General features: G+C 41.6%; 1 protein-coding gene across 1 annotated transcript; it reads right to left on the bottom strand.

Annotated features, from left to right (window-relative positions):
• Positions 1–5,795: 5,795 nt before the first annotated feature.
• LOC310990394 (major histocompatibility complex class I-related gene protein-like) lies at positions 5,796–13,404 on the bottom strand (the record flags this gene model as incomplete). The annotated part of the gene is made up of 6 exons (XM_083977739.1): positions 5,796–5,845; positions 6,013–6,114; positions 6,547–6,849; positions 9,426–9,704; positions 12,169–12,361; positions 13,396–13,404. 6 exons carry the CDS (start codon positions 13,402–13,404, stop codon positions 5,796–5,798), a joined length of 936 nt encoding a protein of 311 aa, XP_083833865.1.
• Between the last annotated feature and the right edge of the window lie 5,587 nt (positions 13,405–18,991).

The following is an 18,991-nucleotide window of genomic DNA, read 5'->3' as shown; positions in this document are numbered from 1 at the left end:
TTGTCTTTGTTGTCATAACGACACAAACCATGTCTCTAACAACAATGTTTCTGCTCTTCCTGTAGTTTTCTCAAGATAACAAGATAATGAAGTCAAGATTTCCAAATGAAATAAGAGTTATGAACGGTCAAGGCTGCTCTTGGTGTGGTTTAGTTTCTTTTTCAGGGAGAGACCAGTGTTAGTCAGGCTGTAGATTTAATGACTAAAGTTATATCTTATACCACTTAAAGCCAAAGGTTCCTGTGGACATATCTGGCGTGTTTCTGTGTATAAGATTCTACATATGTATGAGTTATGAGATAAGTTACAAAAAATAAATTAATTAATTAAAAATTAAAAAAAAAAAAGATTGCCATGGCAACTAAACTGTTCAACTATTTGATTTCTTGCTGAGACATGAGAAGAAAAATTCAGGCCAGCTTAAAAGAAAAAAAAAGAAAAAGAAAAAAAAAAGGCAGTTAACGTCAGGTTCCCGGGGGAAGGAGGTCAAACTTTAATCACTAAATTCTGGCCAACCAAACATAGATGTTTTTTATATAAACTTCCAGTATATTCATTGGTATAACTGATAATTTTTATATTACAGGAGAGATTTAAAAAAATATATAAAGCAGTGGCCAAAGCCGCTGGGTCTATTTTATCATTTTGTTAATTCTTCTTTTTGCTTTTTTTTTGTTTTGTTTTTTGGGGGCTTTTTTGTTTTCTTTTTTTTATTTCGTAATTAAAATTTATGGAGGGTAAAGTATAATAATCCAACAATGTATTATATTTGAACTGTGCAGTGAAGATGTTCTCTTATATGAAATACAAAATGGTATAATGTTTTAGATTTAGATGAGTAGATCAGTTGTTAGGGCGAGCTATCTCATTTTTTATCAAGTCATATTCTGATTTTTACAAATAATGTAATCACCATGTAGATACTCTCATCTTTGATTCTTATTATTTTTTATTTTTGGTCAGCTGTACTGTTTTGCACATTGTAATTTTCACGTAAACCTGAGACATATCAGTGCTGTAGTTGTAATTTTTCAGTTCAGATTTTTTTTTGTTTCTCAATGTGACATCCTGTCTGTTATTTTCTAGAACTCAGACTTTACTCTTTGAGAATTAACTGTTTGAATATTACAATACATGAATAAATATGGGAAATAACTGATTTGTGAACAGGCTAATCTCTGATGTACATAGAAGTTAATGGAATAAATCTGTAGTGTATTTGAAAAGCGCTACACGGGCGACGGGAGCTCGGCTACGGCTGCACTGCAAGCCAGCCTACGGGCCGCTTCCTGCACCACATTCTGTTTACAACTATTCCCAATTAGTGGTGTCGTTACATATCTCTCTTTTTTGTATTTATAATGAATTAGATAGGAAACAACTCTCAGATGCATCACATTATTATTAAAAAAAAAAGAAAAAAAGGCAGCAGTAAGAGCCGCGGTGGCCTGAGCGGCTCCGCAGGGTTCAAACCGTCGTCTGTGTGCTGTGTGTGAGGACCAGAGACTGGAACACTCGGTCCTCACCATGCTGAATGTCTGACTCCGCAACTACTTTATCCAAGCTCTGCTTCCAGTAGGTGTTGTGGTTCAAAAACAAGGCTTCCTACTTCCTACTCATTGTATGTGCATGTACTATGGTTCTTCCACTAACCAATAACCATCAATAAAGTTTTGTTTTCTCAAGACGCTCTCATCTCTTTCCTGTGTGATGAATAGAAAGAGGAGCACACTCCGTGCACTGTTTTATAGTCTTGCATAATATCAGTGTATATTCGTCAAAAGACCAGTGGTGTGTCTCAAATCGCATACTTCCCTTAGTGCATTTCGACAGGCTCGTACCGTCTCAAATCAAACACTGCCGCTGCGCACTCACCAGAAATGACTCGACAGCTGCTTCTTCTATTTTTTTAAATTCTGATTGCAACCGGCCGTTGGAGCCGTATCGCCGACACTTGACAGCGCTTTTTGCCGATCAAAACGAGCTATTAAGTTGTGTTTTATTGTGTTAGTGTTGTTGCTGTGTTGTTATGAGTGTTTTTTAAAGACATTTACGCCGGTGCCAGCTCAGTCGCTGCTCAAAGCAACCGCTGCCGTTTGAAAAGTAGTGACGTGCTTCCGCTACGTCACTAAGATGGCGGCCATTGAGGGTGGAAAGTGTCCAACGATCCACACTCAATTTTCTGGCCGTTTGAGTGCGCCAATTGAGTGCACATAGCGCACTACATTTTCGCACACTGCTCAGTGTGAACCCACTTATGCACTCAAAATATTAAGTGTAAGTGCAGGTGTGCGCGATTTGGGACACACCACAGTTCAACACGGTCTGACTTCACTACCCTTCTTATTGGTTCCAAACAGAACACATACAGTACAGTTGCATCTCAATGAATTAAAATATCATTGAAAAGTGTATTTATTTCAATAGTTCATTTCAAAAAGTGATGATAACACTTTACAATAAGGGTCCCTTAGTACATGAGCAAGCATGAATTAACTGTTTACAGATATATTAACAATCATTATGTATTAATTAGGAAACACATTAAATAATGTAGCCTATTAGTAAGCAGTTAATGTTTACTACTCAAAAGTTAGTTAAATTATTAAGTAATAATAAAAGTTGAATAATGTATACTCAGCATTAATTAACACATACGTTTATATATTAATGCTTAATAATGTACTAACTAACATTAATTAAGGGACCCTTATTGTAAAGTGTTACCAAATATTTCATGTCTTTATTTTGTTCAATTGTAGTGATTAAGGCTTACATTTAATGAAAAGCCCAAATTCAGTATCTCAAAAAATGTGAATATTATATTATATAGAATACAATATAAATCATTGTCAGTACAGATTTGTTGGTCTTAGAAAGTATGTCTATAATCTGTATCATGTATTAGTTTCACTTTTTGAATTGAAGTATTGAAATAAATACACTTTTCCATGATATTCTAATTTATTGAGATGCAATAGAGTAAAAATCTACAGGAGGAAATCTATGGAATAACCAACATTTAGAGCTGTGTAATACTTGGACTACAACTTTGTTTTCCTCTGGCCCAGTACTGCACAGCCTGAATCTTGTCCATATACAGCAAGGTTACCAGATGTTACTTCCAAATGTGCATAAAAGCTGGTGCGCACACACACGCATACACACACAATCTTCCAGCTGTCGGCCAACACCAGAGGACAACAGTCACAGTCTTCGCCGGGCCAGATGGGGTCATGGAAACAAGGTGCATGCTGGGACAGATGAGTAGGAGCACGTCACCTACATCTTACATGATACAACAGGTTATGACATACAGTATATTTTCAATGCATTCTGTTGTTTGACTCTGAGCTTTTCATATTTTTTTATGAATGGATGTATCTGCATGTGGCTGTGGAGCTGAAGCTTGTGGACCTATAGCAGCAGCAGCAGACAGAAGGAGCCATTATTCACCGTCTCAGCTGGCTGCTGGTGAAGTACTTTGGGATCATGTGAAATATGAATGTCATCCCTGCTTTCTAATTGAGGCAAAGAGAAGAAATAATCTCCAACTTAATTTGATTAGTGTAATTAGAGGGAAAAAAACGTAGCTGTGGGGGCTCGGCACAAAGATAAGCAATATAAATGTTTAAAGTTGATGAAGGGTTCACATTACTGAAGGTAATTATGTCTCACTAGCGTAGGAGCAGGTGATCAATAATTAATGTACAGCAGGTCACATGTGCTGGAGATAATAATCATTGGAATTCAACTGTTAGAATTCCTCTGACGTTCAGCCTTTATTACACCTGCTCATACAGTACATGTACTCCACAGTACAGTAAAAAGAGAAGTATTTTTCTTTGTTTTGTTTCATTTGACCCTTTAGTTTATTGGCTGGTTGATTTTGTAACATCACGTAAAGTTTAAAACACTGTCACTGATTCTCAGAGGTGTGTTACATCCAGGGCCGTTGTATAGGGGAGAAAGGTGATGATAATTCTAGGGGCCCAGCGCCCAGTAGGGCCCACAAAAAACCCCAGTAGTCTAATCTTTGTATGACTGATTTATTCTGCATAAGACCCTGACTAATACTCATAGTAATGCTGCATTAGCATCAAAACAAAGTAGGCTAAATAAAAAAATGATAATACATTAGTCTAAGAAAAAAAGTGGAAAAGTCAGGGGCCCACTTTAGTAATCTTCCAGGGGGCCCAGAATTCCTAGTAACAGCCCTGGTTACGTCATTATTTTATTCTGATATCTGGTCACAGAGTGAAATATAATGCTCCATCTGTTTCTCTGTGGTTCTGGTGTCAGTGGTTGGGTTCGTTGACGGTCAGTAGTTGTGATGTTCAGTGTCGTGTCACCACCTAGTGCTCAAACTGGATCACTACAAGCACTGATCCATAAACATGATGCAGTTAAACCTCGATGTTGGGGAGTTTTTCCAGTAAACTACTGACAATATGTGGGTGAACTCGCTGAAGTAATGCCAGATTTGGTAACTCCAATGGTCTTCCTAGAGTTTACCCTATGATACATGGTAGACTGTAGCATTTCACTGGTGCAATCTGTAAATCACATCATGTACAAATACCACACATAGGCTACTGACAGACACAGTGGAGATTAGTACAACATACTACTTTCACTCAGGGCTGAGGGCTCATGTTCATTGTGTACTATGCATTCACTGAATGTATACAGATGTTCACAAGCGACGTAAAGGGATAGTTCAACATTTTGGCAAATTGGCCCATGGCCATAATCCCTATAGTCATAGCAGTAGGTTCGTTACCTTTAATTGTCGGTGCAAGCTATTTTTAGAATGGCAGAGCAGAACTGCAAGCTGCTCAGAGCTACGCTACGGAGGCTAATGGGATTTCTTGGTTTCCCTCAGCAAACTCATCAAATACACAATCCAACAACTGCTGTTATATCACTGCATCACAGACATAATGAAAACTAACCAACAGAACAGAAAAAAAATTACCATCATGTTCACAACATGAGCTTTTCTCAGTGAAAATACATGTAAATTATTGTTCTTACAAACTAAATGAAACACTTTCAATTTGATTGTAACTTACAGTGGGTTATTAACTTTATTATAGAGATAAGACCCAGAAACAGGAAATAATCTTACCCAATATCTTTGAATGTCAAATTAAGATTTTGGTTTGTCAGTAGAGAAATTGAAATTTGCTACTGGTAGCCGTTATATTAATGATATGTTATTTATAACCTGTCAGGTTTGAGTTTTGGTCAGGACCCAAAATGCAAACAAAACTGGTAAGGTGAAACAAAAAAAGACTTTACTTACAGAAAAACTCAGGAACACACAAAGCATCAGTTACAGGGAACAGGCAAAGACCCTGGACAACCACATGGATCAGGACAAATGAACCAACAGGAGACAATGAGAAACACAGACATGAGGAAACGAGACACAGGTGAGACACATGAGGTAATCACAGCAGGCGGGAAACTTAACAGGAAGACAGGAGTAAGACTTCAAAGTAAAACAGGAAATAACTACACAAAGGAACAGTGGACGTAACACTAAGACAAGACACAGAGACACAACATGAATGCAGATCATGACATAACCATAACATGCAAACAACACAGGATGAATGATAAAATAAGGAATTGTGGAAAACAAAATAATAAGAAAAAAACCCCACTTATGTAGGTGTATTTAACATTTGTACCATGAATCATGAGACTACTTTAGCTGGATAATGTGACAAATGTCAAATGTTGACTTCTTCCATCCCATGTGAGGTCACTGATCAAGTCTTTGTCAGTCAGGTCTCTAGATTCAGATGCTCAGTGAGTTCAGAGTTGTTTTCAGGAGCTGTAAGATCAGAAACACAATGTTCATCAACACTGAATGTGATCCTCGCCTCTGCTCACTCACACTCATTTTTCTCTTCTGTTTTTTCTTCATTTAGTTCTAGTCTTGTGTATGACTGTTTTTCATGTGCTTGTGTGTCTGACTGTGTGTGTTACATATGGACTTACTTTTCTTCTGTTTATAAACCATGAATCCAGTGACAGCGATGACGACTAGAGCGAGAAGAACCAGTGCAGAGATGATGGGGACGGTGGTGTTACTGGGCTTCTCTGAATATAAAATATCCCATGTTAAGACCAGTACAGATAGACAGATCAGAACAGAAGAGTGTAGGATATGTCTCAAGATACCAGAGTATCCATACCGTACTTCTCTTTACTTACTTTTTCATTTTAACATTATTATTTTCAGTTTTGGGTAACCTTACCTTTAAAAAAAAAAAACCTCTGGCAGTTCACCATTTACCTTTGTACTATATCAAGCTATTCATTGGACTTGAACTGCTTGGATTTCAATAAAAAACTGAAAAAATTGGGGTGTTCTAAAACTTTTGACCGGTAATGTACGGTATATTACTGTAAATACGAGATGAGCTGGTCAGCTTTTAAACCACTGTATCTATGTTCACAACTGCTGTTGGAGATTAATTCACAGCTGAACTATAGAACAAAGTACCAAATAAGACATGATGTCACTCTTACCCATGTTGGTCCTGATTTGTGCTTTGTCTAGTGTGGTGACGATGTCGTCCTTCACTCCAGAGAGCTGAAACACACAGTCGTACCTCCTCCAGTCTTCAGCTTTGAATGATGAGACGTTCAGGTCAGCACTCATCTGGAAGGTTCCATCATGGTTGGGGAGGATCTCTCCTTGGTCCACATCCTCATAAAGCTCCTCTCCATCTCTGGTCCAGAACATCAGGACTCTGTGAGGGTAGAAACCTGTAGCGTGGCAGCTGACTGGAGAGGAGGGAGTCTTCTGGAGGAGAGACACTGAGGGGGGGACTGGAGAGAGAGGGTGGGGGGGGGGGGGGGGGGGGGGGGGATTAGAAAGATTAGAAACAACAACCAGGAAAGGAAACAAGGGCCCTGTCCCACTATACACACTTGATCACACTTGCACTCGGGCGCGGGATCATCCCTATGTTCCCCAGGTCCTGTTCCTCACTTTGTATGGGACCGGGGACCATAGGACCCTTTTTCTAAAAAAGGATGAATGATACATGTACTGTACATGTACTGTATGTATGTATATATATATAGAACCCTTTTTTAGAAAAAAGCTTCTATGTTCCCCGTTTTTCCCTAGAAGAACCCGGGGAACATGCAATTTTTGTACCCATACCTGCAGTGGAGTTGTGACTTGGCATATTTTTGCCTATTTTTGAGTGAGAAGTTGAGTTGTTGTTGAATTGTCCCATTGGTTGGGTTTAGGCAATAAAGAAAGGAGTTGGTTAAGTTTAGTAAAAAGACCAGGTAGAGGCTAGACAGGCCAGATAGATAGAGAGAGTCCAGATAAGAGAGAGTCCATCGACCAGCAACAGCGGGGAACATAGGACCCTTTTTTTAAAAAAAGGGTCCTATGTTCCCCAGTATGTATTGCGACCGGGGAACATAGGACACTTTTTGGGAAGAACGGGGAACGTAGGACCCTTTTTCCCCGATCGGGGATCTGGTGTATGTTCCACCAGCAAAACGTCACCAAAGTGTATGTGTGCCAAGTGCACTCAGCCAAGTGTGGAGTTCAATCAGACAACTCTGGAATGAGAAGAAATCATTTATTGAGCATAAGCATAGCAAGCTGAAGCACAGCATGGATAGCATATTCTTGAGCATGGTTGCAGCAGGTTTGGCGTCAGGCTCTGACTCATATTCGTTCCCTGAATGATCTGCCTTGCCAGACATTTACAGGGAATGAAGCTGACCCCCCACAAGGGATCAAGAGACAGAGCCCACAGGTGGATGCTGGGGAGGTGGTGGGTTTGCAAAACCTAGATTAGATTAGATTAGATATCTTTATTGTCATCATACAAAGCATGACGAAATTATTGCCACCCATAAACGGCGCATAAATAAATAAAAACATAAGGTACAAAAATGTACACATTTTAAATAAGACAATAATACACAACATCAAAAGCACTCTTAGAGTGCACTATCTGGCCTAATCAGCCCGACGTTGGCTCCAAGTGAGCCCTTGTGTTCAATGTGATCCATGAGGACCAGACTCGCTCAGTGACAGGTTCAGAGTTCTGACCGCCCACGGATAGAAGCTGTTCTTTAGCCTGTTTGTTCTACTCCTCAGGGACCTGAAGCGTCTGCCTGACGGCAGCAGGTTGAACAGGTGCTGACCAGGGTGGGAAGTGTCCGCAGATATTTTTCGAGCTCTGCTCAGGCACCGGGAGCTGGCAATGTCCTCCAAAGGGGGCAGAGAGCAGCCAATGATCTTTTCTGCTGTCCTGGTTACCCTCTGCAGAGCCTTCTTTCCTGCAGCTGAACAGGAAGCAAACCACACAGTCACACAGTACATCAACACAGATTCGATGGTGGCTCGGTAAAATGACACCAGCAGTTTCTCCTCAAGGTGGTTCCTACGGAGCACCCGTAGGAAGTGGAGTCTCTGCTGGGCCTTTTTAAGCAGTGCTGAGGTGTTGGATGACCAGCTGAGGTCCTCCTGGATGTGTGTCCCCAGGAACTTAAAGGAGGCCACTCTCTCCACACCCTCCCCATTGATGGTAATTGGGGCGTGGTCCCCTCTCCTCCTCCTGAAATCGATGACCATCTCCTTGGTCTTCATGCTGTTAAGCACCAGGTTGTTTCTGGTGCACCACCCCGCCAGTGTCTCAATCTCCTGCCTGTAGGCTGTCTCATCACCCCCCGTGATCAGGCCGACCTCATGGGCAGCAAGGCAGCAGAAGCAGCACCAGCGAAAGCAGAGCAGCGGCGTAGCAGCAGAAGCATAGCCAGGAGCGAGCAGGTGAGCTGGGAGATTTAAATAGCCCGCCCTATCTGGGCGAGGAGAGCATGTGACTGATCAGCTGATCAGGATGGGCGCGGCTTGAGTCGTCTGCCTGAACTAGCTTCGCAGGCTTCGCATCATAAATGGGACAGAGCCAAGGAAAAAAGACAAAGAAATTCAACATGGAGGCATCAAGATGAAGAAAGGAACCTGGACGAAAGATGAAATACGTATTTAAAGACATTTGTGTGTTTGCTCAGTAACTGTGGAAAACTTCATGTAAAAATCAACGTGACTGTTGTTGAGATGTTTCACTCTGTACTGTAGACATTATCATCCATAGAACCATGTCCCAAATGGTGTACTTATAACTAATAATTAGACTTTGGTTTAAATCACAGCAAAAGGTTTATACTCTGTTTCCTCTGAAGGTGGAGCCCAGTGTGAGTCTGTGTGTGTGTGTTTACTGAGGTCTCCCTTCATTTTATGACAGTTGGTCAGGACCAACTCAGATCTTAAAACAAGGTGATGTCAGACTGAGGAGTGATGATACAGTGGTGCTTCAGTCTGATTAGACTGTATCAATAATGTTGTGATCATACATCAGGTCATGTGACTCTACCTGTTCTCAGAAGAAAGTTCTTCCCATAGTTCACGTACGTCTTCAGCCACTCAGGACAAATCTGGGTTAAAAATAGTTTATTCTGTTCTATCATAAATTTGTCAGTATCCCATCTCAGTTTGGTGACGACAGCCTGTTGTTTTGCAGCCTTCCATGTCAGTGTCTTCAGGTCAAATGATATGAAGTCTTCTCCATCATAACCATTCTGATTAAAACCAACAACTTCTCCAGTCTCATTGTCCCATTCACATCCACTCATCCTCTGTAAAACGTGGACACCTGAGATAGAGACAGAGACTGAAGTTAAAAGTGACGTAAAGATGATGTCTCCACTGGATTCTGAGTTCAGATGGACACACTGATGCACCTTAATCCCTTCAATTTTCAATTGTCTCCTAACTGAGATGACATCATCCAGGTCAGAGGTCAGTAGGTCAACCTACAGACCCCAGATGTTGATAACAGCTAACCCCGGACTCAGAGGGGAATAGCACTAGCGTATCATAACAAAATATTGGTGAAATGAACGAGTTTCGCTGCAGATAATGTCTTAGAGGCTGCATTCTGCTGCCCTGTAGACTCACATTATATGGATATACGCGGCTCTCTGCTAATTTCGTTGTAGCGACTTGTAATGACACCAAAGTTATCTGGGTGAGTAAATGATCGTATTTTATGCTAGAAATAAGGCCATTGCTCACAACACACATAACACATCACATTTTCATAACAAGCAACACTCCCTTCTCATTAAACACATAAAAACACAAGAAAAAACCCACTTAAACAGAGGTTATATATCAGATAGCACTCTTATAATTTTTGAACACATGGCTTATGGTGCCACATTTTGAGTCATTTGTGATGAGTTTAACCTGAACTGCATTCTACCCTACTCTGATGTTTCACTGATGCTCTGAAGAATCAACTTAAACTTAAAAGTAACAGAGTCGTTAGCAGTAAAAATGAAGTAAATAATATTGTACCTACTTCCACTTTGGTTTAAGCGTTGTTTCAACCTTTGAATATTATCCTTGAAGGAGCTGGGCATACCCCCAAAACACTCTTCATTGTAAAACTGTAGATGTTCAGGGTGCTCATCAAACATTGTTTTGACCCAGGTCTGTTGTGGTTCCACTGTGTTTATGTCGCTGTCACAGTAAGCTGCCTCAGTGTCATCAACCAGTCCAACAGCTACAACCTCAGGGAGGGTTGTGACTCCAGAAGATACAGTGGACAAATACTTCATGGTGTGTTTCACTGTGGGAAAGACAAGCTTTTTATTATAAACACTCATCATAATTGTGATTTATTCAGTTGGAATCAGAGGAAAATCCAGTTGAGATTAAAATGAAAGCAAACCATGTAGCAGTGTGATGCAGGAGCAAAATGCAGAACGGAGCAGAAAGAAAAATGAAGAGTTAAATAAATATTCAAATGTGATCCTACCTGCTGATGAACTGTGACAAAGAAGTACCAAAAGTAACTTTTCCATTTTTCTTTTTTCACAGATGAACAAAAAAATGATACAGAAGCTTTAACAACCTGTCTGTGAGTAACAAGCATGCCAAATGACAGAACTCCACTTTGAGCCTGTGAAATAAAGAAACTGGATAAGCAGGAAGATGTTCAAGGAAATCAAACAGAGAAATAATCATCTCTTACATTGACTATAAAACATCTTCAGCTTTTGGAGAATGAGGAAACTACTACACTCTCACTCTCTCTCTTTCCGTGTTTGCATCATGATCGCAGGTGGACAGGAAGCACCTACCTCCTTATATAGCGGTCACGGTCTCCTTATATGGCTGTTGGGAATGTGCTGTCAATTTACCATGGGTTGGTATTACACACATGCTTGCGATCAAATCTGAGATTCCCGCAGCATTCATGAATCCAAAATCGTTTTTTAGCAGCCTGGGTTTTTAAAGGGGACATGTTATGGAAATATACATTTTTGAAGGCTCTTTTATTGGGGTGTTTGTCTTGCCTTCCGGCCCCACAAATGTGAGAATTGACAAAAAAGAAGTAATTTTCAGGCTCCCTATGTGGTTTTACGAGCTGTTCCCTCAGATGTCTTCCAGTGATGTAACTAGGATTCGAATTTGTATAATACCACCCCTACCTGGTACCAGTAGAAGGGGCAGGGCGGGGCAAGTAGTGGTTAATTTGCATTTAAAGGGACAGGCACTGAAACCAGCAGAGTCTGTGGTTCATGTGTTTTGGACTTTTGCAGCAGACAAGTTCAGACACAGGATCACACTGAACTTTACACAGAAACGTGAATCAAGGCCCTGGTGAACTCAGTGGACACTGATCTGTTAGAAGACTGACTGCTCAGCTAATACTCATGTCACTGTGACAACAGACAGAATACATGGACTTTGACTAGTTTGAAAAGTAACATCAGAGAGAAAAGACAATGCATTTGATATCTGATAGGCTTCAGTTGGATTATTTCACTTCACTGATCTTGTTGCTACAAGCAGCTTTTAACTCTTTCTCTCACTCAGTCAAAGAGCAGACACTCTGCTGCTGCTTCCTCAGTCTCATTATCTGGTTAGACTAAACCACATGGACTGGTCCAGCTGGTTTGATACATAATTGCATGCCCAACATATTAATCTGCAGAGATAATGGGGCCGGGTGAGTCACATGGGCTTCTCTGGTGAATAATAAATATCCCCTTTTAAGACCAGTACAGATAAACAGGTCACTTTCACCAATGATGGTCCTGACCTACAGTACGTTTTGTCCAGTTTGGTGACGATGTCGTCCTTCACTCCAGAGAGCTGAAACACACAGTCGTACCTCCTCCAGTCTTCAGCTTTGAATGATGAGACTTCCAGGTCAAGACTCATCTGGAAGGTTCCATCATGGTTGGGGAGGATCTCTCCTTGGTCCAGGTCCTCATGGAGCTCCTCTCCATCTCTGGTCTAGAACATCAGAGCTCTGTGAGGGTAGAAACCTGTAGCGTGGCAGCTGACTGGAGAAGTGGGAGTCTTCTGGAGGAGAGACACTAATCATTTTGACCTGTCATTAGGAGCCTCGAGCAGAAACAGAAGCATTAGATGATATTTAACATGTGAGTCTGTGATGAAACAGACTCACTATGAACAAATTCACTTCTTCATGTTGTGTTTATTGAGGACTGAGCTGATTCACCTATCTCAACTTCCTTGTTTTGAGGATGTTATGTGTGAGTTAAAAATATAGAAACAGGTCAAACAGCAATTACAGCGAGGAGAGTTGTGAGATCGAATATTGCTGATCAATCTGCTCCGCTACATTGTTGAGGATATGTGTATTCACTGATTCTTAAAGTACTTATAGATCTACATGTGAGGAAGTTCCTCTGTGTTACTTGTGTTGTGGACGTTAGCAGCAGACAAGGTGAGACAGAGCAGGAACACGTAACAGAGGATCACACTGAAAAACACAGATTGGGGATAGAATAAAAAGTATTTACGATGGCAGTGCATATTTTCAATCCCTGTTTGCCTGAGTGAAGCCTAAAACCTCCATATCAACTTTCAACCTCCGATTCCTGTACGGACCAACAGCAGTTTGTAAATGAGTGAGTGGACAAATGGAAGATCCCAGTACATTACATTACATTTACATTTAGCCACCTGTGAGTATTGCTACAAGTATTAAAGGAGTCATCACCTGGTTTTTTATGTATCCAATCCCCCTTTAATTGCTTTGAATCAGTTCTTAAAACTTATTGGAAACATTTTTTTTTTAAAAATTCAAACATAGAGCTTGTTCTGACACTTTTTCATATGGCAACTTTCTCTCGTGAGAGTAGGCGCGAGGTTTTGACTGGTCCGGATGTTCATTGTATTAATATGTAATGAGGTGCGCATTGATTGGACGCAGGGAGGACAGAGCCGGAGTGGTGGCTGGCCCTGTGGGCTACATGCAGGCTGTATTGGAAACCGCATACCTATGCTGCTCTGTCATGTACCGTAACCATGTTATAACTTCATAAAATAAAACAAAATTGTATCGGTTCATTGTAAAACATGTATTTATTGATGCAAATGTGGTGATTTCTGTACGTAGGCTACAGAGCCCCGGTGCAAAGCTGCTGCTGCTCTCACTTTTCATTCAAACAAACTAATACGACTGCCACAATTGTTAGATTTCATCAGTGAGACAAACGTTTATCACCTAAAAAGAATTTAACCAGTCGGCGGTAAACCTCTACAAACCTGCGGGTAAGTTAATTAACGACCGTTTCCTCCGCGGGCATGACAACGTAGTTTGACCGGTTAACGAGCAGCTGCAGGCGGGTTGCTGACGAGTCACTCTCCGCTCCTCTGCCTCGGGGCTCGCTGGAGCTTCACTTCTCCCAACGCGAAGCAAACTTCTAAGCCGTCATTTGGATAAACTAACCGCACATTGGGGATCTAAACCCTTACTTTCTCGCATGAATAAATATTAAAACTTAATAAATTAACGACCCTTTCCTCCGGCGGCACGACGACGTTGTTATCGGCCGGCTAAACGAGCGCTGCAGGCGGGTTGAGGAGTCACTCCTCCTCTCCTCTGGTGCTCACTGCAGCTGGCTGCACACTTCTCCCAACGCGGATCTAACTTCTAAACAGCCGTCATTCGGATAAACTAACCGCACATTGGGGATCTAAACCCTTACTTTCTCGCATGAAAAAATATTAAAACTTAATAAATTAACGATAGTTTCTTTCGGCGGCATGACGATGTCGTTCGGCCAGGTAAACGAGCGCTGCAGGCGGGTTGAGGAGTCACTCCTCCTCCGCTCGACTCTGGTGCTGGCTGCAGCTGGCTGCATCTCACTTCTCCCAACGCGGAGAAAACTTTAAACAGCCGTCATTTGGATAAACTAACCGCACATTGGGGATCTAAACCCTTACTTTCTCGCATGAAAAATTATTAAAACTTAATAAAGTGACGAAATAACAGCGCTACAGTGGGAAATAAAACAACCCGTAATGGCGGCGCGGCAGAAGTCGGGGTGGTGGAAGAGAGGTGTGTTTATGAAAGCAGTCGCCACGGTGACGTCACCGTAGGAGCAGAATCAAAATCTCGTAATGTTGAGGTGCGCAGCCTCATGAGCTACTCAGGCTTAAACAAAGAGCCCAAACGAAAAAAACTCAGCCACTTTCAAACCCCAGGTTTTCAGGCAAGTTTCCACTGAGGTCCAACACCAGTATACATGTTTTAACAAGGAAAAATGCGATTTCCGGGTGATGACTCCTTTAAGTGCAGGGAGATTATACAACAGAAGTGAACTGAAGTGCATCATGGGATTCGGGTTGAGTTGGGATTTTAGGAAAAGGAGGTGATCTTGGAGTAAATGAAGCACAGCTCAGCTCGAAAAAGGATTAAAGCAGTTTGTTCACGGGTTCAGAACTGTCAGTGTACAAGTAGCTACACACTCAAAGATTAAACATGATGTGGATCTGACTGCCAACAGGAAGTGTGAGTCCATGTCACATCTAATAGACCCACAAAGTGTTCCCAGCTAAATGTATTATTGATATTTTATTTAGGAGTGAGGGATTGATTTCAGTATTTTTTCTTTCATCAGGCTCTGTCTCAATGCATTCATTCCCTAAAAAAATACCAGCTTCACAAACATTACAGGGAATGAATAGCAGACCCAGGTAAATGGTAAATGGACTTGCACTTAAATAGCGCTTTTCTAGTCTCTAGGACCACTCAAAGCACTTTACACATACTATGTCACATTCACCCTTTCACACACATTGATACAACACTGGACACAGTGCTTGAAAGCTACAAACATCCACAGGTGCGGGTTCAGTGTCCCAAGGACACTTCGACATGCAGCCTGGAGGAGAAGAGGGAATTGAACCACAACCTTCCTTCCGATTAGTGGACAACCTGCTCTACCTCCAGATCCACAGCCGCCAAGTGGATGTTGGGGAGGTGGGAGTGAAAAATCTCATGGGAAGCTGGAGCAGCAGTGACAGCAGCGGCAGCAGCAGAGCAGCCAGGAATGATCAGGTAAGCGGAAAGTTTCCCACCCTAATTAAATCACAGGACATGTCTGTTCTGATGATACAAGTCAGCAGTGCTGAAATGTGTGTTCCTCTTCACATTCTATACATCTGGGAGGTGTCGTCTTTCCACTTAAAGGCTCCCTTCTCCTTTCAATAAATCCATATTTAACTTAAAGCCCCTGCAAGGCTTCTTGTGCTATATCTATGACTGTGATATGGGCAGGGCATGTGGTCCTTTTAAGAAACCCACTGTCACATAACTGCTCATCGCCTTGTTAAATACTCACCTATGCACTTTGTGTTTCACACCCCTGATGAAGACATACTGTAGTGTTGAAACACGTCGGGTCCTCCCTGCGAAAACTCTGTTTCACTCAAGAGTGCCTCAGGACCTCCTTTTGACTGCATCAGACACCAGTTATACAAGACAGCCAGTTCTCCTTTTAAACTCCATTACATTACATTGAAGAGCACCTTGAGTTTTATTCCATATTCCATTTTTCATTTTTCACCTTTAGCCTTTTGAAGCACTAACCCCACCCCAACTTTTTAAACTATTTCAATGTCTGCAACATTAACAGCCCACAGGTTGTTATGGGAGGCGAGGTTTAAAAAAAAAAAGAGTCAGGTTTGATTCAGGTTCGTGCTTGAGAATTCTGAAAACCTGTTGGGCCAGGGCGGGCTGGGGCTCCATCCCCTCGGGCCAGGGCCGGGCTCGGGCCCAGATACTAGGCCTGTGCAGGGCACTAGAACTGAGGCACTCTGTCGTCAGGTGAAAAAAGTATAATCATTTTATTGAGAGCAAAGTCAACAAAACAGACCTGTGTGTGCAGCATATGGATCAAACAGGCAACATGAGTTGGTTGATTTAATTTATTTGAAATAAAAAAAAAACTTTGAAACGTGTTTTTTTTTGTTGCTTTTGTTTTTTGTAAAAATCCATATCAAGACTTCATATCCCCCTTAGACATATTCTACACAATTTCTAACCACTTTCTTGCACATTCCCACCACACCTCACCTGTCCTGCCTGATTGTTCAGTTGGGTCATAAACAGCATATTAAGTATTGTTGCATCCTTCTCATTCTGACAGTTTGCAACTACTGCACAAAAGATTTACACACTGACCACCAGCCACTGCAGGACTGTGACACTGAGAGTAGTGTTATGTGCACTGGTAATGATGGGAGGAACATTATTGCACCAAATGAGGAAGTGACTGGACTGCATCTTCCCATTCATTCCTATTACCAACAATGTTAATTAGAACTTTATGTACCCTGTACCTAGCATCCAACACTTTCTCAAACCGTATTCAGTGACAATATCAGTAACTTATTCAGCAGTCCTGTATCTGTCATACATCACTACCTTGAATAAGAGACATGTGCAAGTCCAGCTAACCCTAGCTAACATGGTTTTGTACATGGCATCTTGGGGGCAGAGTGCTTCCTTACAGTATCATCGGTGGCTGCCATGTACCTGACATGCGTGTGTTAATGGTGTAACTCGGGAAAATCAAAAACTACTCTTAAATGATTGCCCATGTGTTAATTCCTAGTTCCTTCCTTGGAAGTAATTTCCAGGTGTGAATTTGTGTACCAAAACTTTCCTGAATGAATTAAGGTTCATGTTAAAAGTGGAGATAGCTGAAGGCATCTGTGTGCTTCCTTTTCAAATCCTTCTCAATGTCATTGTAAGACCAAGCGGAGAAACTTGCTATAGCATGGTTGTGATCATGACAAATATCTTTGATGCTGTTGTATACTTTTTTTGTTTTCATCTGCAGACAGAGGAAGGGATGCCAGGGGGAGACAGGATCATGTGACCTTTTGATTTTTGGACTGATTATATTTGGTGGCAGTGATCTAATCCACCCAGACAACCTCCAGATGTGGTCTGCTGACCCAGTTGCATTCCTATTGCATGTCTTCTACATATGAGTGTTTCTCTTGATTCATATTCAGATCACATGTTATTGGGTGGAAACAGTGTATGCTGGTGTGTGTTTGGTGCAGTTCCCAGCGAGAACCAGATGGCACCAAAGTCAGGGGCTTTCAAACTCTACAAAACAACAGAATCAACAGTTGGTATGGGAGATGATGCCAATGTTGAACTTGCGATGCTGATCTGGTACAACTGTGACTTATATAATTTTTACACCTAGCTCAAAATCCAATTTGTATGTGGATATATTATTTTGGTGCATGAAAAACAAATGTGAATGTGAAAATGCATGTAAACCCCAATCTGGAAGTAGTCTGGTGGCAGCAGGTGTAGCTGTTGTGCAGCTTGGCCATATCTAGAGGATTGGGGGAAAAAAACATTGCTCAATTTGAACAGTCACTTAATTCCACCTTCTCCTGGCAACTTATCCTAAACTCCAGGCAGTAGAAGTAATGTTAGCTAGAAAGTCAGCCAGAACTGCATAACTAATGTTAATAATTACATGGGATCATGTCTACCTGTTGACTGGGTGTCACTGCCACATCACATAGAGGAGTAAATTGAGCTTAAGAGATCATATTTTCTTGTCTTCTGCCTTTAAAGTCTATATCTGCTCCACCTCTGCTCCACAAGACAAGCTGGCACAAAATGATTATCATCACAGGGTCAATCTCTTTGGCATCTCTATCCTTCCTGTTCTCAACTAGCCTAGAAATCTAGACGCACCCTGGCGGCAGCAAATATATCTGCTCCGTAGGTGGGTCTAGAAACAAGCCATAGGAACTTTTTGAGTCTCGAACACCGTTTGTGTTCACCAATCACAGCGCTCTATCTGTTTAGAGAGTCGTTGGGCGGGCTTAACTGGCTTGTCAGGCTAACGTCATCCTGCTCTTTGCTCTGATTAGTCGTAGCTACCCTATTGCGTGCAGAGGCAGTTTGAAAGACAGCCTTCATCCCGCCCCCTGGATTGAGCCGAGGTCTATCGGTCATTGCCAGACTATACATTTTAATGATATAGTGTGGCTTGTCAGGCTAGTTCTCAACTGAATAGTCAACCACTTCTACCATCACATCCTCCTTTTCCCACTTCTAGAGGTGAGGAAAGTCAGCATCTTGCCCCCCAGTGGAAAATACAGTGTCATATACACTGATGAGCCAAAACATCATGACCACCAGCATTGGAAGTCTGACTGGGTTGCTGCAATCACCAGGTGGGGTCTTTGTTGTCTGTGCACATTGATGTCGCACTACTTCTGGTTTGTTTCTCATCAAACCACTGACTGGGAGAACTCTACTGTCACTCCGGAGCTCACATCTGCACATCCCAAACACTGATCAGACCATTCTATTCCTGTCTAATATATCCTAGACCTTGACTCACTTCATTATGAGTGGTCATGTTTTGGCTCATCTGTGGGTATGTCACATAAAAAGTAATGATGCCTCTGAAGGTGATTTGATACAAAATTTAATCTTCATATTTCATACTTAACAGTGCTATATATGATACAGATCTTCTCTGCTTCAGTTCATGCTGTTGAGCGCTCAAAATAGTTTGACCAGCAGAATGCGAATTAGATCATTAGAATTTCTTTTGGATGAACAGA

Source organism: Trachurus trachurus (genome assembly GCF_905171665.1).
Source record: "Trachurus trachurus genome assembly, chromosome: 8".
Taxonomy (NCBI): Eukaryota; Metazoa; Chordata; class Actinopteri; order Carangiformes; family Carangidae; genus Trachurus; species Trachurus trachurus.
Note: the sequence above shows the minus strand (reverse complement) of the source record. Positions and strands in the feature narration are given on the sequence as shown.